The following is a 27,083-nucleotide window of genomic DNA, read 5'->3' as shown; positions in this document are numbered from 1 at the left end:
TTAAAATAAATCTCCCACAATGCACTGTTTGCTTGGCTGTCAGACTTCCGGGTTTGCTCCATCCAACTCCACGTGAGTGCTATCTGCTCGAGCCGAATGACAACAAACACTTTAATTATGAATGGAAACGAGGACGAGGACGAGGACTTCAGAGACTTTGTGGCCCTCCATGCCGGGGCCCTGCAGTCCTCCGGAATCCCTCTTATCTACTGGAGGAGCCTGCATGACAAAATCACCAACGAGGTCTGTCCCTGCTAACGCAGACGCACAAGTCACTATCGAGCCGTTAGTGGCCGACTCCGCAAATAATTACAGATTATATATCATGTTTTTATGTAAAATAAGCAAAACCTTAGATTACGACTGGTTACCCGGCTTCTATGTAATTAAAACATGATTTATCACAGAGGAAGATATTTTGCAAACTCGCATATCAAATCTGAATAGTGAGCTTTTCCTTTATTGTTTGCAAACTTACACTTTGAACAAGGCATATCTTATCTTTACCTACACTCATACTTTCCCCGAGTTTATTCGGCATTACATGTTGCCTTTTTTTTCAATTAAATGTCTGTCTTTATAGATGTTTTACACTTCAGTTTACCTTTGTTACCGGGTAGTTAAAAAGTAACTATTGGGGGTATTTGAAGTATGCCGAGTTGAAGAAAGTAACTAATACTATATGTATCACCTCAAAGCTGTGTTACTGAAGAGCCCCTTTTTAAAATGAGAAGCAGGCAAAACTAAAATGGACAAATCCGCTAATGGAGTCTGGTAAGTAACATGTGAAAATAATGACTCCAATCTACATTTTTTGTATCATAGATTTATGATGCTGGGGAAGTTTTTGGCATCATGCAGCTCCAACAAGACAAGGAGGAAGAGGAGGAGAATGAAGAGAATGAGAAGAAGAGGGTCAACCCAGGAACAGGGATGAGCTGTAAAGTGGTTGTGACCCGGGACAGTGGGCTGCAGGTCTCTGAGCCGACCAGGTGAGGGTGCCACAGGCCAATAAATCCCACTCTACAGAAGAATTTAGCAGTATGTAACCTATAATAATAATAATAATAATAACCTATTTGCATTGGATTCAATTTTTAATAAGTTATGAACGTTTTCACTTCTAAGTTCAGTTTTTCAAAGTCTTTTTTCATTTCACAATTGAATTTCTCAAAATAACACATTTTGTGTCAAGCCACATCTTTAGCCTTTGAAAATCATACACACCTGAACTTTGTCAACCTTCCTCTCCGCTGCCTGCAGTGTGTTCCTGGTGGATCACGCCTGGACGTACCGCGTGGAACAGTGCCGTCAGCAGCTGGAGCAGATACCCGGCCTGCTGCCCAGAATGGCCGCCCTCATGGGGGTGGACTTCCACGGCGAGGCCCCTGACCCAGACACAGTGGAGCTGGTGATGGAGGACATGTGGAAGTACAACCAGACTTATAACCTCTCCGAGGGGGTACGTCCTATTAATTTATACCAACAGTTATGTATATTAATCTTGTGTTCACCGAATACTTTAAAGGTCCCCTATTATACTGTTTTTCATCAATATATTATAGGACTCAGATATATACAAAACATGTCTCTGAAGTGTTTGGCTCGAAATACCAAACAGATCATGCATTGTAGCATCCCATAAACCCCTCTGTTTCAGCCCTGTTTCAAAAGGGTTGATTCTCTGTCTGTTACTTTAGATTCAGGTGATAAGGGGGGGGTTACCTTGGTAGGTTATTGGCTATTGTTTACCCAAAAAATCGTCATGACATCATAAAGTGGCCAAAATCTGATCAGCTCATTTCCTACAGGTTTTTATATAAATGGATCAGGACAAAAAGAGAGAATCTTTTTTCCTGAAACTCTCAGAATCTCTTTACACATAGGGGACACATGTTTATGTATAAAAGACGTGAAAAAGTGGATTTTGCACAATAGGTCCCCTTTAAATAAGCCCAGTAGGTTTGAAGCCTCTTCCTATACTCTACATAATTGGTGGTTGGTTATGTTTGTGTATTGTCAAAATGCGCACAAAACTATACAAATTCTAAAACATCTTATAAATGATTTGAAATGGAAAGCAAACCATGGTGGACGTAGTAGAGTCTCAGTCGTCTACTTCACTGTTCTCCTCCGTGTTTTCGGGTGCAGTCTCCGGAGGACAAAGTCCCGGTGTGGTACATCATGGATGAGTTTGGCTCCCGGGTGCAGCACTCAGACCAGCCCAGCTGCCGCATGGCCCCCTTCTTCTACATGCAGGGGGGGCTCGCCTACACTCTGCTCTGGCCTCTGCATGACCTGCAGGAAGGAGGTGAACACGTATTCTCACACTCAGTGGCTACTCTTATCTTAGCCAGGCCTAAGATAAGATAGTACTTTAGACACAAGGTAAATATTGAACAGATGCTACTGCTCTCCTCCTCAGGGTTTAAACGCCCCATCCCCCCTTGTGCTGAGACAGACAGACAGACAGACAGACAGACAGACAGCATTTAAAAAAAACTAGGGCTGGCAAACAATTACAATTTTTAATCAGATTAATCACAGTTTAAAGATTACCGTAATTTCCGGACTATAAGCCGCACCTGAATATAAGCCGCAGCAGCTAAATTGAATGATGTGTACATATATAAGCCGCACTGGACTATAAGCCGCAGGTGTTTTGATGTTTAATTACCATATGTAAGGGTTCGTGCACAGAGGGGATTGTCGGGAAAGAGATGGCTGTTTGAGGAAGCTCCCATTTATTAACATTTCAACAAACAAGTTGAATATTTGCATAACGTTTTCAAGTGTTACCATTTAGTGCAATAGTAGCTACAGAACATGTACTGTGCTGTGTAAACTGTACTGTATCACATAGCGTTTCAGACACACAAACTTTTCAACTTTCAAACTTAAACGGTGCGCTCGCAGGGCACGTACCGGCAGTGATCTACAGCAGTGGTTTTCAACCAGTGGTACGGGGACAAACTGTCTCGCTCTCGTAATGTCTGTCTGTCTTGCTCTCGTTCTGTCTCTCGTACCACTCTCGCTTCCACTTTTACTTTTGCGCGCTACCTGTCTCACTCTTTTCCGGCCTCCAGCTTTTCCTGCTGGAGCCCGCCGCTTAAAGGTGGGGGGCGCGGACCGGCCATAGAGCCCATAGGGTTAAAGGTGGTAGACTGTAACCTGTAAAATCCATAGATTAGCCGCACCGTTATATAAGCCGCAGCGTCGAAAAATGGGAAAAAAGGCGCGGCTTATAGTCCGAAAATTACGGTAATTAATCACCATTCGAACTATGTCCAAATTATACCATTTCTTTATGTAGCTATATTGTTGTGGGAATGGAAAGATAAAGGAAAGAAGGCGGATATATCAGTTTAACATACAGTATGTATGTATGTTTATTATAACATTGTTCTGTGTGTCAAAATGAAAGACAGCCCAAACACCTATCAATCATCAAACCGTGGGGTCTTATTTCATTACGTGTTGATTTCTATCAACATGTAATGTTGTATCGATGTATAGAGTTGTACTACAGCAAAAGTATTCTCCGTCAGGACTTCCTGCAACAACACCACGCCGTTATCTTGATTCTGATTGGCCAGAAGACATTATCAAAGATGTTCAATTGAGAAGACGATCACTACGTGACAAACGTTTTCAAAACCGTTTCTAGTCTTCGGTATTTCCAGACAAGTGGCTACTGAAATCAGTCTTACTAACTGCTGTCTGTCCAATTTACTCTGCGAGTTGGCGGACTTTATTTTGCTTACTTTAACATCATTTTTCATGGTGGGGCTAAGGTTGGGCTAAGCCATTTCTTGGTACGGCTGTAGCCTACCCCAGCGCTGCCACTGGTGGGATGTATGGGGCGGGCCATTCTGTACATGCGTTAAATGCGTTAAATATTTTAACGCAATTAAATCAAAAAATGAATTACCGCCGTTAACGCGATAGTTTTGACAGCATTAAAAAATATATATATATATATATATCTTCCCAGGGGAGCATGCCACCGGACACCCGTAGAGTATGTGAGGTCCACTCACAAATAAAGTAGGTTCACATGGATAGGATACTAGATAAGTTAGCCAGGCATTATACACTACACATTTGTCTTGGATTGCACCATAGTCCTAACAAATATTTTGTTAGAAAGGCAGGAACTCGAGAACACATTTCCATTGCGGAGGCCCCACAGACCCCTGTTTTGTGTCCCCCTCACTTTTCAAAGTTTTTGTGTCAAACAAATCTTATTTCTACAGATGAAGTAACCCGTGACTATACATATGGAGAAACGGACCCCCTGGTGAGGCGATGCCGTCTGTTACCATGGGTACCAGTTGATCTAGAAGGGGTCAGCAGTGTCACGTCTGAGCCCCCAGACTTGTACTATGAGGTGAGGCACTCAACACCTTTTTATGTAAAAGACAACACAAATGAGTTGATATAAGCAATGCTTTCTATCTATTAGCTTTCCAAGACATATTGTGTCGTCATTTTAAGAGTATTATAATATTAACAGGACATTGACCTTGTTTTTTTTCCCTCTGCTTAAAAGCACCTATAAATTATGACCCCTCTTGTTTCACCCCCACTCTTGTTTCACCCCCTGTCTTTCCAAGCCATTAACTGCATTCCAGTTCCATGATTAATTGACTCCTACACAACTCCCTTGTTGTTCTCTTCCTCGGTTTGACTTCAGTCTTACACAGACTATCTACCAGAGTTATATTGTATTCTCAAAGTAAAAGTTTATTTACAGGAATACACGGTTTTCTCTCGTACCCCTTAACTTTTCTCTACGCAGAAAAATGTATATTTTTGCTCACATACATATAATTTCTATTATTCTACGCTGTTCAAAAAATGCCACAGGGATTACAGCCAAAAACCGTATCCCTGCTTCTGACACATCTTCGTCCGACATCTAGCTGTATGTAGTTGAAATATCCCTCATCATCAAAACCCCCTTTTTTAAAGCAAAGGGTCACACCTCATTCCCACAAGGATACAGTCTTATTCATCCAAGACATTTTAGGTCATTAAAGCCCTCTGTTTCTGTTTCTCCAGAACATTGCATTGGAGAACAAGGAGCAGCTTCCTGTGGAGATCCAACCCTACACTGTGCCCGAGGACAAAACTCTCAAGTAAGTCTCTCAGATCAACATTAGAGAGATTGTTAGAAACTCTCTAATGATCCCAAACTTAGAAATACTTTTATTACAGCAGCATGTTAAAAAGACCTTGCACATGAGTTAGTAGCAATTACATATTTACATATCAACAACAGGAACATGTATATCTATGGAATATATTGAATAAAATACACAAAACATGTTAAAATATACTATAATAGAGAAATCTACTACTAGAAATACCTTAAGAAATATCTATCTAAAAACAAAGGATATTATAAACACTAAACAAGTGTGCAAAGTAGTTAAAATGCAATGAGTTAGTCTGAGCACATAATATTGTGTTATTAAGAGGAAAACGGTGGAATGTAGTTTAAATTAAAAAAAAAATTTAAGAAGCAGGCTACAAGGGAAGGTGTTGCAGGAAATATTGACTGTCTCCGACCTTGAATGTGAACATCAAAAATAAGATGATAAACTTGGATGGCATGACTTTATATCCTTTCATTTTGACCCACATCCCAATCAAATTGCACCAGACTTTCCTGATAGCACTCCCCAAGGCCAGCATTGAAATGGGACGGAGACATAGCGCAGCTGTCTGCAGTAGCTAGCTAGTGGGGGAGGTCAGGGTTATCTATTCAACAGTGTGCTCATTCTTCACCTCTCTCCCACAACTTGATAAGTTTCCAGTGTGGAGCTTATGGCAGAGCCAGTCTTCTTAATGTTTTTGAATATTGAGGTGGAAAAATATGAAAACATTTGAGGTAAAATTGCAAAAACATTGAGTTGTCGCTGAATCTTAAATTAACTGTCAACGGCCGTCAGCACTTCAGAGGTGTTTCTCAAATGGGCTTCCGTCTGGCAGGCGGTACCGCAGCATCCGGACTAAAACCACCAGAGTCGGGGACAGTTTCATACTACAGGCCATAAGACTGTTAAACACCTGAACTTTTGAAACAACATCCATAACATTCATCTGGCTGTTCCTTAGAAATGATGTGTCTAATATATCATATTCCAATCACTTGTATATAGATTCTTATTGCACTATTTCGCTATTTTTTTTTTGTATTTACTTTGCTGGAGCGCTGAGGACGGTGGTCTGAAGCCCACCTCGGCTCCGCGCGTCCCTTGATGAGCTGGTTAAATTATAAAAGAAGGAATTCGAAGCACCAGGATAAAGGATAAGACAATAATCTGTTTTTAATGGTAAAAGCAAAGATACAAAATACAGAGTACTCTGGGCTCAATTCTACCACCGTGTGATAATGCGTATCACGACAGCCAGTCAGAAGAGTGCGTCGAGCATGAATATTGGACAGCTTACATGCAGTTTCTGGGGGAGGAGTTGTGTCGGTTGCTCCTCCCTTCATATTTCTAATTGGTTGCTTCACTCCTGGGCGGGCCCTAGACAGTGAGTTGGTAGTTCTCCATTGGCCGGTTTCACTTCTGGGCAAACCCTAGGCAATGAGTCATCAGCCGTAGACTCCGTCTGGTTCGCCCCATCTTCTTACATTAGCTAACACACGATATCACATGTTCTGCCTCTCTGAAAGCTATACTTTTATATGTTTCAACGTCAGCGTCTCATGACATTCTTAGGATTAGTTCACGTACAAAGGTTAACTGTTCCCATACCCTAAGGCCTTCTCTGAACTTCCTCCAACCTCGAAGTCAGCTCACTTAAAATGAATACATCTATTGATAATTCAGAACGACCATTGTCCCTCCAACTGTGTGACCCGATCGTCTCCAGACATCTTTAGGAGTCTTGCAGGATATGAATTATCCAATTAACAAACTATATATATATACGTCTGCACATGAGCGCACATACATTTCTTTATATTAACTAACACACCAACATCCTTATCGTTTCTTAGCTAATGCATGCTGGATATGAACCACTAACTAATAGGGGTGTAACGGTACCCGTACCGAAATTATTCAGTACGGGCCCTTCGGTTCGGTACACATGTGTACCGAAGTGTACCGAAACAATATAACGTTAAACGTAAAAAATTGAGAACGTGAACAACTTTTTGGAAGTAATCTCGGGTGCTGCGTCGCAGCATTCAGAGTAATTTGCTCACATCGGGTTCAACGCGTCAGAGCGAGCAAGTCATTGAATTGGACGAGAGGCATACTATGAGAGCTGGTCACAGGGATGCGTTCAAATTTAGTCAGTAATTTGAGCAACTGTTGAAATGGCGAATGCAGATCAAGTTGAGCTCGAAAATCCTCCAGCATCATTGAAGTCTCCGGTTTGGGACATTTTGGTTTCGCAGTTACGTACAAGGATGACGGACAAAGACAAGTGGACCGAACCAAAGCTGTTTGTCGGCATTTTTCAACTAAAATAGGTTACGCGGCTGGCAATACATCAAACTTGCACACTCATTTGAAAAGGCATTACCCAAACGTGAATATCACCGGTACCAAAAGAAAAAAGACTGAAGTGCAAATCCAACTCCCACTAGCATTTAAGCCTCCACCACTCGCAAAAAGTTCAGACTGATCCAAAGCTATTACAAACGCCAAATATCCTTATGTTGCCATGTTAGCAAAGCGCTACCTGGCTGTATCTGCTGCCTCTGTCCCTAGAGAGGGTGTTCTCCACAGCAGGAGACATTGTTAGTTCCAGCAGATCTGCCCTTTCGGCAAGCAAAGTTAATTTTTCTTTAAAAAAACATGAAAATACAATGACAAGCAAGTCATAATGTCAAGCTGGCTGCTTAGGTACTAGTACAGTACAGTTCAAATACAGATTATTTCAGTTCATCGAAACGCTGAACCTTAATGTTTGTTTTATTATATTTTGTATTTATTTGAGTGAATATTCACAGTTTAATAATAATTTAAAAAACCTAACTAATTTGTTTTGTGAGTACTAGTACAGTAAAGTTCAAATACAGATTATTTCAGTTCATCGAAATGCTGCACCTTAATGTTTATTTTATTATATTTCGTATTTATTTGAGTGAATACATTATTAACAGTTTAATAAAAATAAAAATATATATATATTTTATGTTTTGTGATCATTTTTTCTGCTGTACCGAAGACTTACCGAACCGAACCGTGACCTAAAGACCGAGGTACGTACCGAACCGAAATGTTTGTGAACCGTTACACCCCTACTAACTAACAAGACTTTAACTGTATTATATCTGAGGAAGCCCTCTCTTGGAGTTCCTCTGAACTTTACCAATTTACTTAACATGGGTACACCTTATAACACAAAAGTGGAAGAAAAGACCATTTGCGCTAATCTACTTCTACTTAAAATGGGACATCATTTTAGGAATATATATATATAAAAAACCTCTCTATAATTAAGAGGAAAACATTGGCTCATCCATTCAAGTTTAACACGCATCCTATATATCAAGTGGATATATAGGATGCTATAACACGTTACTTTAACTTGCACTATTTTTCCTGTTTTATCGTGTTGCACCGTTGGAGGAGTCTGTTACCTAAGATTTTCATTGTCATAACTACACTGTAGCTATATACGTATGACTAATAAAAGCCTTGAACCTTGAACTTTGAAAGGGTCGCCGGTTCACATCCCGATCGAAGCTGGTAGCTGGAGAGGCGCCAGTTCACCTCAGAGGCCACTGCCGAGGTGCCCTTGAGCAAGGCACCTAACCTCGATCCTGCTCCCTTTTGATCTGCAAAGATATTTAGTGTTTTTTCCATTGATGGTGCTAGAGGGATTCAAAACCCTGTAATGTCGCTTTACATATTGAGCTACAGCTTAAGAATATTACTTTAAAATGCAGGTGCAAGAAGAAAAGAGCTGCTCAATTAATCGTATTAAGATAGCATCTTCATTCAAGTGTAATCTCGTTTTTAAGCAACAACAGCTTAACTGCGATGCGTTAGCTAACATCGAAGAGGGTGTCCAGATTAAGTGTGGCTGACCTTGCAAATGTCAATACACTGAGGAATTTTAAAGCACTAAAATGAATCCTTCCAGCAAGGATGCCTTTTACTGCTTATGAATTACTGTTTTGTTTGTAGAAGGACTATAAAACAAGAAAGCCTCAGCCTGTAAGGTGAGCTGTATACCTCATTCACTTTAGAGAATGTAAGGACAGTTTGACCTGAAAACACTAAAAAGTGGCCTTTTGTTCACCCTTGACCCTTTAAAGGTTTACTGCCACTGCTTAACCTCATCTTTCTATAATTTACCATGCTCTGTTTCAGGGTTTACTCCGACCTGTCCCAAGTAACAAACAACCTGACACACCAGCGGTTCCAGCTCACTGAGGACAAGGAGGAGGCGGACATCATTTGGGGATATACTCACATCAAAGACTACAGGTGGGCAACAAAGCAACACACAGCATGCTTTCTGTGGAACTCTTTTGTCATTCAGACACAAGATATGTTGTAGGAAATTAGCTTGGTTATGTGTTACGTTCCCTTCTGAGCTAGGGGAATAAAAGGGAAGCAACACAACCAGATTGGTATTGGTATAATTATAAGGGGATAGTTGTTTGCCAAGAGGATCTTTTTCCCACCCTCCCCCCCGAAAGAGATGCTGCAGCACAGGCAGTGTGAGATAGTAAAGCACTTTATCAACATTAAAACTGAACTCCTCCACACCAGTCCCAGACAGTAACCTTCAACATCTCATACCTTGTGGTATGAAGCTGTGTTAGAAAAACAATCCCAATTATTGGTATTAACCAATTTCATCGCCTTAAAAGGGGAGAAAAATAGCCATTGTAAGTAAACTGTAGTTAAAACTTAAGTTCTGGAGCAGCTTTTATTAAAGCTATCGGGTGTAATCAATACATGATAAACAAGTTTTCATGTCAGACTACGACCATTAACAATCCACAGAAAAGTATGTGGTAAAAAATGTCCTATTATCTGCCACAATAGGATTGTAACAAGTAGTCAGACTAGCTTCAGTGGTTATGCTAACGTCACCAATGTAATACCAGGGACATTTAAATAACAGCGCTATGATGTCAAACAGTGTCAATTAAAAAAAAACATTCACTTATGGGGATGTAAAGGATTTACGAGGGAAAGTAATAAGTCAGTTAGGCACAGTTTTTGAAAGGGTTACATCCAGACAAGGATAGGGCACACAAAACCATCTTGGGCAAATGCAATAAACAAAAAAACATGGCATGTAAGGACTTTTCCCCCTATAGAAGTCCATTTGTTTCTCTCCACCTTCTATTCCTGTTGTCATAAATCCTTCCTAAACAACAGAGCACCTAGTGTCTCAAAGAATTAAGAAAGACTTCCAGGATCTGAGAATAGGTCGCAACAGTAAAAGGTTAATATTTAGAAAAATACGTTCATGCAATCACAAAAAAACAAAATGTACATGACACTTCATCAATGTTTGCTGGCACTTTAACGTTGTTATACGTGGAAAAATTCTAAACTCAGTCTAACACATGACCAGTACATTCAATCTGCCAAAGGTTATTTTATACAATCTTAACAGCAGGATAGCAAAAATGATTAATTAAAAAAAAATGTTAAACACATGACCACCAACACAGACTAAGACAGATAATAGATAAAGACATTATGCTATTTATTTATGTTGTTCAGGTGTTTTTAAGTGTAAACAAAAGCAACCTCGAAATGCTAAACAGAAAGGGTCTTTTTAAAAGACAGTGTAATGATAACGTAGGGTAAGGTTCCTCCTCTTTAGCCCATGGAAGTGGATAAAGTATTTGAACCAAAAGGCTAAAGTCTGTAAATAGCATGTCATTATTTAATATCAAGAACAATTGTGTGAAGTCCACATCATGGTTCTTGTTGATACGATTGTCTTTACATCTTCTCTGACAGGAAGCTGAGCGAGGAACGACCTCATGTGATGCTGAACCAGTTTCCCTGTGAGAGCATCATCACGGTGAAGGACTGCATGGCTGCCGTGGCTCGAAGGGCGAAATGCGGCCAACAACCTGATTGGCTCCCAGAGACCTTTAACCTCCACTCAGAGCTGCCGCAATTCATCAAGCATTATAAACAGAGAGAACAGAGGTGGGAATGTTGCAAAGTCTTCCAAAAATATGTAGCTGATTGTTAGAAAAATATCACATGTCACCAGCTTGAGCTTCAATAACTGGATGCATGTATTTATTATCCTTGCAAGAATGGAAGTAGTCATCACATACAGAGCATATGGTACCACTAGTTCCTGTGTCCTTCACATGCTTATAAGAGAGGGAGTTACACAGTCACAAGATACATGGATACCGGTTCAAAGCGGTATTCTATGCTTGGCTCTGGGGCTACTGGGGTTACTGCGGAGCGCATAAAGCAGACTCTTCACGCTAACAATGGATCACTTCTTCTTCAGGGCAGGGAAGGCTACGCAGTACGCAGGCTACTGTCCCGCAGCTGCTGCCTCTCTGTTGGACTCCGGTGCTTCACATTAATCACGAGATTGAGTGGGGGGGGGGGCGCGAACGCACTAATCACTCCGCCACAGGGCATGCCGGATGAGAATGTCTGCCGTGCCAGATTTGGCCCGCAGGCCGCCAGTTGATGGTCACTGCCCTAGGGGCTGAATCATGATGTTAATCGTTGGAACCTAGCTATCGTAGGTTCACAACAGTGTCTCATGAGCTTCATCTATGTAATCATACATCCAGTTACGTACACAGTTACAGTTAGGCCTTTATTATCATGTACTACTCTGATATTGAAAGAGTATATTCAGTATTTTCCCAACACTGATGTTGTTGATCCATGAGCACTAAAGTACAACGTTGATGTTTTGGCATGTGTTTCAGGGGGAAGGATAATCATTGGATCTGTAAGCCCTGGAATTTGGCCCGTGGACTGGACATGCACATCACCAACAACCTGGACTACATTATCAGACAAAGAGAGAGTACACCAAAGGTACACTCGCTGAGAAACAGACGCCATGAAGCTAGCTTGCTTAAGGAGACCTTGTACATTAATCGGACAGAAAAAAGCAACATTTTACAGACCAGACTCAAACGTTATTTTTTTTCTAAGTTCCCCTACTGCGTTGAATGGAGTGAAGTGAGGTGTTAATGAGCTGCAGGATTATAGGTTTTGGAAAGTTACCTTAATTGGTGGATGCACCCAATGTGACACTAAAGCCGCATTTCGACTACAGGTTTTACTCGCCATGGCTCGGTTCACCTTTAGGAAAACATGCCTACACTGCATGGTTACTATAGTTACTACCCTTTTTACTAACTGTAATGGAAACGCAGCTTAGAGTGAGCCGAACCGAGCAAAGATGAACCGAGCCATGGCGAGCCGCGCTAAAACCTGTGGTCGAAATGCGGCTTAAGAGAGCTAGCTTATTTTCCCGCTTGCTCGTCGCAGCATTTCTTCCCAACAGACTTCACTTTTTAGGTCATTGTGTAGCATTTTATACTATAATTTGCTTGTAACGTGAGGAGCAACCGGCTTGTGTTAGTTATTTTGTTGAAGTTCCTTTGGCCAAGTGTCCCAGTGGGGTAAAAAAATAAAAAGGAGACAGATACTAGGGTTGAAGTTCTTAGGTGTTTTTTATTTATTGAGAGTTATGGTTGGCAAGGGTTGGGTTTACATACACACGGCATACTTGGTTACTAGGTTTAATTATTGGAAAGAAATTACCTTGGTAAGTTGGCATCTGTCGGCTGTGCAGCCGAAGTTCAGTCGGACGCAAGTGATCGTCTCGCATCTCTTATATGCTGCCTTAAACAGGATGTATACCCCATATTGGGTAAACAAATTTGAAAAACTAAAAGTGACATGCAAGCTTTGCTTCCTGTTTTTGGAGCTCAGCTTCTGAGGTTTCCGGTGTTGTTGCACCACATGTGCTGCTGACGCAGGGGCTCAAAGTGTGAGGTGTTGCAACAGAGAAATGCCATGGGTTGTAAAAAATCACTCCATAAGAACATTCCGCTATTTATTTTACTCAAAACATTTGACTTAGTTAAAGTAATGGAAACAGTTATTGCGCACATACGAAGGAAGCATTTATATTAATCTTACATTTTATTATTTAATAGCCTCTAACTCTGTGTGTTGCTGTGTCTGTGTTTTCCAGGTGGTGTGTAAGTACATTGAAGACCCAGTGCTGTTCAACAGAGAGGAGGTGGGAATGGTGAAGTTTGACATTCGCTACATGCTGATGTTGCACTCTGTGCAGCCTCTGCGTCTCTACGCCTACAACGTCTTCTGGTTGCGCTTTGCTAATAGGTAGGTACAGCATGCATGCATGCATTTGTCAATGCATTGGTGGCTTCTGCGGCTCAGGAGGTTATGTGGGATACTCAAGTCCTCAAAAAAGGCTTTTCGAGATACCCCTACCCGAGGTAGAACAAATGACAACAATGATTTTTCTTATCTTTAGGATCTCCCATTAATGAAATTGATTGTTGTCAAATTTTATTTTGGGGGAAAACATTTTTTTTTTCGTTGTTCTTTAGAACTACCCAAATCCCTGAAAAAGAACCAAATTAGAACAGGCCGAATATGGGAAAGGTGACAAAAAAGCCCATAACTTGAGAATGATCACACTTTTCCTCTTCAGATTTGCTGAGGTATGAACCAGGTGGCTGTCCTACATCACCACATAGTCAGACAATTATTTAACTAAGAAAATACTGAATTATAGTCCTATAAACTTAGCTTTAGTTTAGATGGAAATTGTACTTTTGTACATATATTGTACTGCCCCACAGAGACTACACTCAGGATTTGACGAAGGGGAGGAGGTGAAGAGCATCTGCACAGCAGGAGTCAGCAGTTTGAATTCACTGTGCAGTGATCAGGAGGAGGCAGACAAAAGGATGGTGCTCCATGCCATACATCTTGCAGAGTCATATTCCAGCATCATTGTGAGGTCTGATCACACAGGTGTGGAAGTACTGCTCATATATTATGCAAGCAAATGCATGTTTGGTTCATCTCTAGTGTACATGCATGCAGGCCATGGAATGAGAGAGAAATCTGTCCCCATCAACACCATATGTGAGAAAATTGGAAAAGACATGTCTAACTGTCTACCAGCATGTCGTGCACTCACTGGCTGTGGCGCAACAAGTAGTTTGTACAGAATAGGAAAGACAACAGCATTCACCAAACTCAAGACCCATCTCAGCGAGCTCGAAGATCTGGCCCATTTTGGACTCTCAGCCAGCTTGGAAGAGTCTTTGCCAGTCGCAAGAGAATTTGCGCTTCTGCTATAAGGAAAAAAGGAAATTGGACTGATGTGCACAAACTTGGATGAACTGAGGTTCATATTTGCATCAACAACAGATGAAGCCTCTGAAAATCTGCCGCCAACAGAGGATGCATTTCAACAACATGTAAAGAGCAATGTTTCAGACAGCGATATGGTGTCACAGCCCGAACCCAAACCCTTGTTATGGTGTCCTATTGGCAAGGGGTGGATTGTCAGAGATGGGGCCATTCAACCAGTGCTATTTACAAAAAACCCTGCACCTACAGTAGTGAGAGACATTACTCACTTGCATTGCAAAGATGCAAATTGTGGAGAGAGTAGAAAGTGCCAGTCCCTGTACTTCCCCTGCACCTGCTGTGCAGAATGTCAACGTGTGTCCCCTAACGTTTCTGAGGAACCTGACATTTAACATTATATTCTAGAATCTATATACTTGACCTCTCACATAATTATTTGATGAATTGTATACTGTACTTTGAATTCAGGTTCCAGTTTCAATAAAACCTGTACTATTTACAACTATGTTTTAGAGGCTTGCAATTTAGAACTAATACACTTGATTGTATTGGGTTACTCTTATTCTGACTATTTGGTGATGTAGTTCAGCCACCTAGTATTTCCCTCTCCAAATATAATGGCCATCAAAGTGAGCATTCTTAACTTATAGGCTATTGTGCCACTTATCCCCCATTCGGAATGTGACTGTCTCAGAGAAGAGGTAGGCCTATGTCTAAAGAAATCTCATTTGCAATGGAACTGTTTTGAACTCAAGTGCTAGACTGACCAACATGCTGTCTTTTGACTCCTGCTGCTTGTGTGTATTTAAACAATACAAGTGTCAAGAAGACTCAAGAAATTCAAGAGGTTACACTTGACTTTACCTTATTCTTATGTGTTGGTCCTAACATGCAGAGTGAACTTTTTCTCATACATGAATCTGATATTTCTCTCTCCCATCCAGACCTTTCTCCTTGGACACTTTTGATGATTACCAGAAACACTTCACCGTCATGAACTATGCTGAGGGGGTGCAGCTTAAGCAGGTTCATAAAAAAAATTGCCTTTCCTGGTTATTCATCCTTACACTATTTATTTGTAGAATTAGTCTGTGGTCGCAAGATCATAGGCTTGCTGAAGCTTTTTCGTGTCAGAATTGTGTGGCGGTAATTCTTGAAATGAACTAGTCAAAGGGTTATCCTTCTGAGTCTTTAATCCTCTTCTGCAAAAGAAGCACACAGAAAGCAATGTCTCCACAGCCGAGTGCAACAACTCAAACTGAAGAGAGGGCTCAACCAGGCTGATTATATGACGTAGGGGCACCTAGTGACTAATGTTATGGAAATTATGATTATAAGAGAATTGAATGCTGTGATGTTATATACAAATTAAAATAATAATATTCTGTAAGCCTTACATATCAAGAGACAGTAGATCTCAGCACTCAGGAAGAGGATCAGTCTCAAGGTGCCATGTGACCAGACTGTGGGTGATCAGTGATCCGAGAAAGGGAGTTACACAACAGAGGTCTATTGTACTCTGTTGAATGAATATGAAATGAAAACTAAAAAAGCTTGAATCAGTTTTCATGAATTGTTACATTTGTTATGTCTGTAACACCAATAACCATCTCTCTGTTTCTAGGTGCACTACGATGAGTTCATCCCCATGTTTGACAACCAGTACCCGCTGTATCCATGGAAGGAGGTTGAAGTAAGTGAACACTTTGAACCCTTTAACGGGGGGCACTTCCAGGATGTTTTTGAATGAAGGAACTCACCTCATTACGAATAGTTTTCTGTTCAGGTCCAGCAATACCAATATAAATCCCTCTGATTATCTTCCAGCGTGTCCTAAGCCTCAACCAGAATAGTAACCAAATGTTATGTCTCTCTTTAAACTTCTGTTACGACTGGCTCGAAAGCTGCAACAAAACGCAGAGTTAGTGAACAAAAGATTGTATTATTATTCGACAAAGAAACAGCAGAAACTTGGGCATGCAAAAGCAGGGCCGTGTGGAGGGGGAAAAGGGAGACTGCAGCCCCCCCTCATGCCTTTATGCAGACCTTGATTAGGGAATTGGGATCACCCGTGGGAGAGGCTGCACCTGAAGGGAGACAATCAGGGGAGAGGGGGAAGGACACACACAAACACACACTAGCAGACATACTGCCCGTATCTAATTTCTGAGATTCCCCTCCTCAACTCCTATCCTCGTGTCTTAGTCCCGCCAACAGGAGATGCGAGCCAAGGAGGACGCTCGAGGAGCTCGGAGGAGCAGCACGCTGATATAACTGGCTTCCCCAAGCCGATCAATTAGCTCATCTATCCTGGGCTTAGGATTGCATCGCATCAAACTTGGAGATTTCATTCAATTTTCAGAAATCATTACAGAACATGTTGGTGTTGTCTGGCTTTGGAACCAGAACGACAGGGCTAGTCCACTCACTGTGAGATTCTTCAATCACGCCCATAGCCAGCATTTTCTGCACTTCTTGCTCAATGGCTGCCTGTCTTTCCTCCGGCCCCCGGTAGGGCCGCATCTTTACCTTTTGGCCCGGCTCTGTGTGGATTTGATGTTCCACCATCGTTGTGTGTCCAGGTCTTAGTTAGAACACATCCAAACTCTGCTGAACCAGTTCCTTGGTTTGCTGTAACTGAGCTTTGGATAGCCATGGACCGTATTCAACTTTGGCCACCTCATTGTCTGGAGAAGAGGGGGACACAACCGGGGAAGAACAACACAGCAGTGCCTCTCGGGCGTACCATTTCTTTAACAGGTTAACATGGTATATTTGGGATGGTTTGTGACGGCCAGGTTGGCGTACCTTGTCCCACCTTCTCTGCCACTTCATAGGGACCTTGCCACTATGCCAGATGCCACACATTGAAAACCCCTGCTCTATACCTCTTACCACCCCTGGCCAGTGGAACCGGCTCCCAATCCGCTGCCTTGTCTTCTCAAACCCTAGGTGGGCCCTTAGGACATGGCTGTGAGCCAGAAGCAACACTGTGGACACATATTGTTTTGGGACAACCAACAAGTCTCTTCGCTGACCTTCAACCTCTTTGGCATAGTATAACAGATTATTTTTTATTAGGAAATGAGGACATGTAAGCTCACCTACTCCTGGAACTGGTTTTCCCTCTATTTCCGTAACATTGCTGCGTGCATGCAACAGATTTGGGTCTTCCATCTGGGCGGTCTCGAACTGGCCCTTCAAACTTGGAAGCAATGAGACTTCTCCCTCCTCATCACCTGTGCTTAGGTCTCCAGGAAAAGCAACAAAAGGGTTATCATTTGCCTCATCTGCACTGGAAGATTGGTTGCCTCTCTGCTCCTCTGGCACAGCACACACAACTTTGGGGAACTGCTGAAGAGAAGTACCCTGGGTGGCAATTTGTCCTTTCTCTCGTTTTCCTTTGGCACGCTTGGGCTTTTTGGGACTCACCTCCTTCTGGTGCCGCAGGCACTTGTATAGTGGGCAGTCTCGCCCCACCAAGACTGGGACTGGTAGGGAAGGAACCACCCCCACTTTCAGCTCACAGCTGCCTTTTAACCGTGGTAAGGTGGATGAAGCATGTGGGGTATAATTTAGTGTCCCCATGGGCACAGGAGACGGGCACAGTCTCTTCAGATGGCAAATGGTCGAGGAGGTGGGGTTGAATGAGGGACACCACACTTCCTGAGTCCACTAGCGCCTCTGCATCTTTTCCATTTACTTTGACTGGTATCATTTGAGCCAGGGAGCTTTCCTGTACCCAGCAAGAGTCAAGAAGGTGGCAGGGCCTTGCACCAGATGAGTTGGCGATCGGCATTAGCTCATCCTTCCCTGGGCAGTCCCGGGAAATGTGGCCTGTCTCCTCACACTGGTAGCAACACGGTTGGCCCTCTGGCAGGTAGGACTGTCGTCGCCTTACCTCTTCTGGTTCCCGTGGTGGTTCTCGTGCCCGTCTAGTCCTTGATGCTTCTCCACTGACTTTCCGGCCCCACTCGGTGTCTGGTCGTGTGGACTTAAGCAGGTCCGCTGTGACCACGTGGCTCTCCACTAGGTTAACCAACTCATTCAGACTAGCTAGATTCTGCTGGCTTGTCATTTTCTTGATCTCATAGGGCAGAGACCGAATGTATTTTTCCATCATTATCCTCTCTAAAAGACTTAACTTTTTGGGGTTGCAGGTCAGCCAGGCTCTGGTTACCCAAAAGGAAAGTGGTAGTGCAGCAATCACGACAGAGGCAGTGTTCAAATCCAAAAAAAGATTTTATTGCTATCAAACTCAAAAATACCTTCCATTAAACCAGTGTTTCTCAAAGTGGGGGGCGCAGAGGCATGCCAGGGGGGGGGGCGCGAGAGAGACCAGGATGAAAAATGGTTATGAAAAAAAAAAAAGATGAAAAAGAGGTATGAAATACTATATGACTGTAAAAAAAAGAATACATTTTAAAAGCGTGATTTGTAAAATATCCATAAAGAAAAAGTAAATCTGCTTACAGTTCTGTTTCATATAGATGTTGAGAGATGTATCCATAGATCTCTTCATTTTGCTCTCAAAGTGCACCAGATTGATGCTTTTAACTTCAATATTTAAAAATAAAAAACTTCCCGGGGGAACATCCCCCCGGACCCCCCTATGTGAGGTCCACACACCTCCTATAAAAATAGCACTTCACCACTGCTCACACCTATATACCGTGAGCTGATTATCGAGCCTTCATTGTAACAGTCGCGGGTACACTTTGTATTTGCGTGGGGAGTTTTGCAGTAGAAAATTCCACTGTAGTGACCGGTACATTAATGGGAAACCCCAAATGTTTGAGCACCCTCTATGAAATGTCAAGCTACCCCACAGCACCCCCAAAATAAATCTCTGGCGCCGCCACTGACTATTTGTGTTGGGGGGGCCCGACTTTTTTTTTCTCCAAAGGGGGGGCCTGATAGAAAAAGTTTGAGAACCACTGCATTAAACAAAGGCTAGCGTAGCCGGGCCACTAACCGACTTACCAGCTTTCCCAAAACGTTTCCTTACACTGGGAGCCTCCTGCTCCCTCCGTGTGACGAACACAACTGAGCAACTCTGTGTGCTTTGTCTCCCTTGAGGGAGTGATTAGCACCAGGTGTGAGGTCTCCACCCCTGCTCCCAATACTGCTAATTTGAAGAGGGTGGAGCCACCTGTTGGGAATGTAGGTGCCTACTACTACCCTGCCTCTCAGCCCCTTACACAGGATATGAATTATCCAATTAGCAAAGACTATACGTTTGCACATGACAGCATACACAATTTTCCTTACATGAACTAACACACGAACCTCAATGTTTTCTCTCTTACTGTATTATAATCTTATAAAGATCTCTTTGGTCTTCTGCTGACCTTGGTAATTTACTTAGCGTGGGTACATCTGCTGATAATTAGCAAAGAGATAATGGGGCCTCTCTGACCTGTGTTACGTTAATGAATAAGCGAGAGAAATACGCTGTACAAGGAATCTTCCTATCACCTATCACTACCCATCTTCAGAGCAATTTGACAATTTTTACCAGGGGTGCACACAACTTTCTCAGTGAGGTACTCAGATGAGGTACTCAGATGAGTACCTGGAGTCAGTGTTTGGTACTCCAACTTCTGGCTCCCCTCAAAGTTCCCATGAAGCCCTCTGTATCGCGAATGTCAGCGGGGGGGGCTAGTGGAGTACGAAGTCCTCTGTATCGCGAATATCAACGGGGGTGGGGGGGTAGTGGTAGGTAGTGGAGTGCAGAGCTTCGTGACCACAGCGCGTGTGAACGTTGTGATCAGCTGGTTTAGCGCAGTGCTGCTGTACAGACCGACGTTAACAGCATTCAAAACAATCATTTTTTCAGTTTCAAATCTTGTTTTTTCAGGTTTCACATTGCTTTTCACCTTCAGATCGTTTTTCACTTGCAGATATATTTTTTTCGCTTTCAGATATATTTTTATCGGTTTCAAACTTTTGGCCCTGACGTTGCTTGGGGGGCGGGGCTTACCAAAGAGTAGTTTGGCATCCTGGGTGGCAGGCCTCCCTCTGTCATGTTGCCTTCATGGATGTTAGGTAGCGCGAGAAATATAACAACACTTTCTATACACAATACTCCCGTGATTGGTGGTAAACAAAACTGATACCAATAAACTGTGCTAGAATGTGAAATGACGTATCCGCAACGAGCCAGCAGGTTGTTTTGGTGGACCTGACGCACATCCTCCGCCGTCTCACGGAGAGCGGTATCTGAGAAAGAATTGAGTTATATTTCTCGCACTACCTAACATCCATGAAGGCAACATGACAGAGGGAGGCCTGCCACTCAGGATGCCAAACTACTCTTTGGTAAGCCCCACCCCCCAAGCAACATCAGGGCCAAAAGTTTGAAAGCGATAAATAGATCTGAAAGCGAAAAAATATATATCTGAAAGTGAAAAACGATCTGAAGGTGAAAAGCAATGTGAAACCTGAAAAAACAAGATTTCAAGGATTCAAATATCAAAATATGTGTAAAAGTGAAATCTGAAAATAAATATTTTATTCCAAAAAATTGCTGAATCAAAATATAATTCAACCTGAAAAATGATTTCAAATACTTAATTTTATTTTGAATACATCATTGTATTTTTCAAAGTTCAGGATAAAAACTTAATAAATTGTATTTTTTTGAATGATCAAAACTCATGACCCTGAAATAGCTCCATATGAGTGTTAGTGAGGCTTGCTAATGTAAACAAAGATGTCCAAAACACCTCAGGCATTGTTTTTGATGGAAACTTTCTGTGGGTCCGCCGACGTCACCTCGGATGGACGCATCAGTTCGGATGGAAATCTGTATCCGCTCGTTGTACTCCCGTTTTTAAAAGATTTGGGTACGGAGGAAAAGAGAGGGTTTTATTTTCTGATGCTGCGTGAGTTCCCAGACGCACCGGGGACACATATTTATGTATAAAAGACATCATATTTGCACAAAAGTGTATTTTGCATGATAGGTCCCCTTGAAATATCTGCGGCAACATAAGTAACCGGAGCAAAGTAACTCGGAGCATTGCGTACAGTCCACGACACTGTGAGTGCAGGCGCCAACGTGTCACACTTATCATTCATATCAAATCATCAATCACATCATACAAAAAAAAAATCCTTAAAAGGAGAAGACCACCAACCTTACAATAACAAATAACTCATCATTTACGTCTCGTGTAGGTTAAGACGTGTTTACTGCTTCCTGTCAAACATTGTTAGAAAAAGCTTAAGAAGAAGAACACATGGTGAACTTTGAATGCTCCCCCAGCATTATACAATGTTCCATTACAGCGTACACAACAATCACTCTAACAATATTTGATTATATGTAACATCTTACATTTTAACACAATAAAACTTCCCTTTCTTTCTTTTCCCACCGCTCCCAGGCTGAGGTGTTTAAAGCGTTCAGGGAGTTCTTCGAGGCAGCCTCGTCTCGACCGCCTCCGTACGGTATTTGTTCCTACCCGCCATCCCGGGCCATCTATGCCGTAGACCTCATGCTGAAGTGGAGTACGGGGGAAAAAGGTGAGCGATTGCAATCAGCATGGTGAAGAAGCAGCTAAAAATGTTAGACAATGAGCCTAATCTGGAATTCTGCACAGGCCAGTAAATAAGGCTCCTTTGTGTAATTTCAACTGATAAGAGGATTTTGGGGTCAGGGTTCACATTCCCAATTTGTGGGCCTGGTGCATAGTATCCCCCAACTGACCTGTGAAACAATGGTGCAGCATGAGTCCTAAATGCTCCCTTGTCTTGAAGTCAATGTCTGTTTGTTTTTGTATTAGCTTCAAGTCCCAAAATAAGGTCTATGGTTAATAAAAGCTTACAGCAATTCTCACATTGTGTTCTAAGATACAAAACACATCAGGAATCTGCCCTCTGGTGAACGTCGGAAGCTTTACGTGTCATAAAAATGCCGGTTGTGGTAGTTTGTTTATACTGTAGCTGTTTGCTTCCGGCAATTGTATTCACCCTTCAACTGTTGGTTAGTCTATCCAGCTGAACAACGTGTGAAAGTATCGTAGACTTGTGTTTTGCCACAGATCTAATTTTAGAGTACAACACACCCAATTAGTTCAGAGACTAAACCGCCTTGTATGCACCGCTCCCTATCGAGAGAGAGGGAGAGAGCGAGAGAGCGAGAGAGCGAGAGAGCGAGAGAGCGAGAGAGCGAGAGAGCGAGAGAGAGAGAGAGGGGGAGAGAGCGAGAGAGCGAGAGAGAACGAGAGAGGGGGAGAGAGGGGGAGAGAGCGAGAGAGAACGAGAGAGAGGGGGAGAGAGCGAGAGAGAACGAGAGAGGGGGAGAGAGCGAGAGAGAACGAGAGAGAACGCGAGCGAGAGAGAGAGCACGCGAGAGAGAAAGAGAGCGCGAGAGAGAACGAGAAAGCACGCGAGCGAGAGAGCACGCGAGAGAGAAAGAGAGCACGAGAGAGAGAAAACGAGCGCGAGAGCGAGAGCGCGAGAGAGAGAGAGCGAGAGAGCGAGAGAGAGAACGCGAGAGCGAGAGAGCGAGAGAGCGAGAGAGCGAGAGAGCGAGAGAGCGAACGCGAGAGCGAACGCGAGAGCGAGAACGAGAGAGCGAACGAGAGCGAGAACGAGAGAGCGAACGAGAGCGAGAACGAGAGAGCGAGAGCGAGAGAGCGAACGCGAGAGCGAGAACGAGAGAGCGAGAGCGAGAGAGCGAACGCGAGAGCGAGAACGAGAGAGCGAGCGAGAGAGCGAACGCGAGAACGAGAGAGCGAGCGAGAGAGCGAACGCGAGAACGAGAGAGCGAGCGAGAGAGCGAACGCGAGAACGAGAGAGCGAGCGAGAGAGCGAACGCGAGAACGAGAGAGCGAGCGAGAGAGCGAACGCGAGAACGAGAGAGCGAGCGAGAGAGCGAACGCGAGAACGAGAGAGCGAACGAGAGCGAACGCGAGAACGAGAGAGCGAACGAGAGCGAACGCGAGAACGAGAGAGCGAACGAGAGAGCGAGAGCGAGAACGAGAGAGCGAGCGAGAGCGAGAACGAGAGAGCGAACGAGAGCGAGAACGAGAGAGCGAGAACGAGAGAGCGAACGAGAGCGAGAACGAGAGAGCGAACGAGAGCGAGAGAGCGAACGCGAGAGCGAGAGAGCGAACGCGAGAGCGAGAGCGAGAGAGCGAACGCGAGAGCGAGAGAGCGAACGCGAGAGCGAGAGCGAGAGAGCGAACGCGAGAGCGAGAGCGAGAGAGCGAACGCGAGAGCGAGAGCGAGAGAGCGAACGCGAGAGCGAGAGCGAGAGAGCGAACGCGAGAGAGCGAACGCGAGAGCGAGAGAGCGAGAGCGAGAGAGCGCACGCGCGAGAGCGAGAGAGCGCACGCGCGAGAGCGAGAGAGCGCACGCGCGAGAGCGAGAGAGCGCACGCGAGAGCGAGAGAGAGAGCGAGCGAGAGCGAGAGAGAGAGCGAGCGAGAGAGCGCGAGCGAGAGCGAGAGAGAGAGCGAGCGAGAGAGCGCGAGCGGAGCGAGCGGGGGAGAGCGAGCGCGGGAGAGCGCGGGAGAGCGAGAGCGCGGGGAGAGCGAGCGCGGGAGAGCGAGCGCGGGAGAGAGCGGGAGAGCGAGCGCGGGAGAGGGAGGGAGAGCGGGGGAGAGCGAGCGCGGGAGAGCGCGGGCGGGGGAGAGCGAGCGCGGGAGAGCGCGGGAGAGCGAGCGCGGGAGAGCGAGCGAGAGCGTGGGAGAGAGAGAGCGGGAGCGAGAGAGAGAGAGAGAGGGAGGGAGCGGGAGAGCGAGAGAGAGGGAGGGAGCGGGAGAGCGAGAGAGCGAGCGCGGGAGAGAGAGCGAGCGCGGGAGAGCAAGAGAGAGAGCGCGCAAGAGAGAGAGCGCGCGCGGGAGAGCGAGCGAGAGCGCGGGAGAGCGAGCGCGGGAGAGCGAGCGAGAGCGCGGGAGAGAGAGAGCGAGCGCGGGAGAGCGCGGGAGAGCGAGAGAGAGAGGGAGCGCGAGCGCGGGAGAGAGAGAGAGAGAGAGCGAGAGAGAGAGAATTAATTAATTAATTCAAAGTTAATGTAAACTTTTGAATAATGTACTTTATCTACTATAAGAAGTTTCTTTGAATGTAATAATTATGTTGTCCGTGGAAGCACATCATTTATTGAAAAATGAACATTTCGATCATAGCTGAAGAAATATGAAAATGACTCTCATTAACTGAGTCTTAAACATCAGCATATCCGGTCATAGTCCGTTAATTACATGCTAACGGAAACTCTGCTACACAATTCTTATTATTATTGAAACATGACCGCTAAGTTTCAAATTTGTCAGGTAAAATAAATTATTTCCGGACACTTGACCGGCAAGAAAAAATATTATAATCTTAACAAACAGCTAAACATACTGTTAATTTGTTTATTGAAATACCAAGTAGCTTTGCCTGTTGTCTTTGTGTATGAACCGTGGTTCTGTTCTTTGAATTTCTAATTTGTTTTCTAACCTGTGTGTGTTCTTATCCTGGGCCAGGCGAGCGCGTCATGCAGCCTCAGATCCTGGAGTTTAACTTCAGCCCCGACTGTGCCAGGGCCTGCCTCTACCACCCCGACTTCTACAACCACATGTTCCAGACTCTGTTCCTGGATCAGCCCGAGCAATGCCCGATCACACAAATCGCATGATCTACTGTACGCTGTATTTTTCTTTTATACAGCGTCACATTCACTTTGTTTTGTGTCCGTCTAAAACTGATTTACCATCTGAACCGACAAGGTTCTCTAAACGCTGGGTGTAACAAACGCAGTGATTACAAATGAATGTACAAATTACAAAAAAATAAAACTTTTGGATAAACTAGGATTTTATTGTAGTGGCAATAAAGATTGGATATTTAATAAATGTTTGCACGGAAAAATATTCAAACATTACAGAGTCAATAGTGTGCAAGGTCTGAACAAAAGATGTGTGTGCTGTGTCTGGTTAACGTGGAGCCGTTGAAACACCTGCGACCTTGAGAATGATAACCCAGTCCAAAAAACAACTCCCTATCTAGTTATACAAAGCTACACAGTAAGTGGTCAATTAAAACATATTTTTGTATTATGTAGGAAATAAATTACACATAGTAAAAAGGAAAGCACACACCTATAATTCAGGATGTCTCCTATCAATGGCAATGATAAGAATTAATATTAATTCTTAATAAGGGCAGTGAAAATATTACTTCTTTAAAAAAAAAAGTGTTCTTGTGGCTCAACTTGCCCCAGTGTAGGGGTAAGATCCAGGTCAGGGGGTAAATTGAACCACTTAACTTTTCCAGTTTAAACCTGGGCATACCTACAAAAAATCTTAAAGGTAACTTTAAACAATAAATAATAAACCAAATACACGTTTCAAATACTTTTATATAAATTTCAATTTAATTGAATTGAAGAAAAAGTAATCATACAAATGGTGATACAATTTCATACATCTTACCAATCAAACACAGGGTAAATTCAACTTTAAATGTAGCCTACAATGAGCTCTTATTATCAACTGGGCCTACTTTCATTCTGCTACTCCATTGAACCACTGGCTCAATTTACCCTAAGGCCCATGGTTCACTTTACCCCATAGCCACCTGTTGTGGCAATCCAGCACTCACAACAGGAAATAATTAAACAGAGAGGAATCAATCAAACACAGTAATAGTTGAGATTAATCATTATTTAGTTGTGCACCACCAAACAACAATGGGGAAATATTACCTACCCTCAAGCAATCATACAGTAATTCTCCCACGAATACAAGAAACACAGTGGCAGATATACGTTTCCTAAATGACACACAAACATGTTCCCTAAATATGTTTAACGCACAGATGTCGAAAGGATGTTTTGCAGGATATGAATGATCCAATTAACAAACTATATACACTTCTACACATGAACGCACATACATTTCTTACATTAACTAACACTTAACTGTATTATATCTAAATGTAGCCTCTTTGCATTTCCTCTGAGCTCACTTAACGTAATAATTAGCAAAGAGACGATTCTATGGAAACTGTAACTTAATAACATACCTAGTTACTATGACAAGGTCCAACATTGATATTTCACACCCTTTTAGAAAGGATTGCCTAGCTTAAAAATTCAGTCATCTTTAGCTTAATGATTCACATGGTTTAATACGCTGCCAACACTACAATATATGTTTTTAAACCTGGATACATTTTGTTTGACATGACAGCCGATATAGCTGACATCTAGAAAATGTACTTACCAGACCACGCATCTCTCTGTCACAGCCAAAGAGAAATTGGAGGAACTTGCATAATTTCTGGTCACGTGATTACAACTATAAAGCGTTGCCTGGTTACAGGGGGTGGTTCAATTTATCCACCGGCTCAACATACCCCTTCTCCCCCTATATATTTACACCATCCTGTCCGTTATCTACAGTATTTCCTTCGTTGTTGCTTCACATTTTAGTGGTCTACAACAGTGGTTCTCAACTGGTTAGGCCTCGGGACCCACTTTTTACTTTGTCAATAAATCGCGACCCAATATTTCGAACCACAACCTATTCAACAAAAAATCGTGCTGTAATATATACGCTTTTCAGCATACATTATTAATTAAAGTGAAGTACAGTGCTTATATCCCTTATATCCCTTCACAGAATAAACTATACTTTAAAAAAAAAAAAGGTTTAATGAGATGATGGAATCAAAGCTGAACTGTGTAACATAAAAAGGCACACATGCCGAAAACCCAACCCCAGAAGGGGGG

General features: G+C 43.2%; 1 protein-coding gene across 1 annotated transcript; it reads left to right on the top strand.

The window, feature by feature from the left end:
• The first annotated feature begins 32 nt into the window (after window positions 1-32).
• Window positions 33-25,203, top strand: ttll12 (tubulin tyrosine ligase-like family, member 12). Its single transcript, XM_079653693.1, has 14 exons — window positions 33-243; window positions 826-992; window positions 1,264-1,462; window positions 2,152-2,311; window positions 4,257-4,390; window positions 5,065-5,141; window positions 9,348-9,464; window positions 10,965-11,159; window positions 11,915-12,026; window positions 13,198-13,349; window positions 15,299-15,380; window positions 15,979-16,047; window positions 21,746-21,884; window positions 24,835-25,203. Exons 1-14 carry the CDS (start codon window positions 97-99, stop codon window positions 24,984-24,986), a joined length of 1,902 nt encoding a protein of 633 aa, XP_079509819.1. The 5' UTR covers window positions 33-96; the 3' UTR covers window positions 24,987-25,203.
• Window positions 25,204-27,083: the final 1,880 nt, after the last annotated feature.

This window comes from Notothenia rossii, assembly GCF_949606895.1.
Source record: "Notothenia rossii genome assembly, chromosome: 10".
NCBI lineage: Eukaryota > Metazoa > Chordata > Actinopteri > Perciformes > Nototheniidae > Notothenia > Notothenia rossii.
Note: the sequence above shows the minus strand (reverse complement) of the source record. Positions and strands in the feature narration are given on the sequence as shown.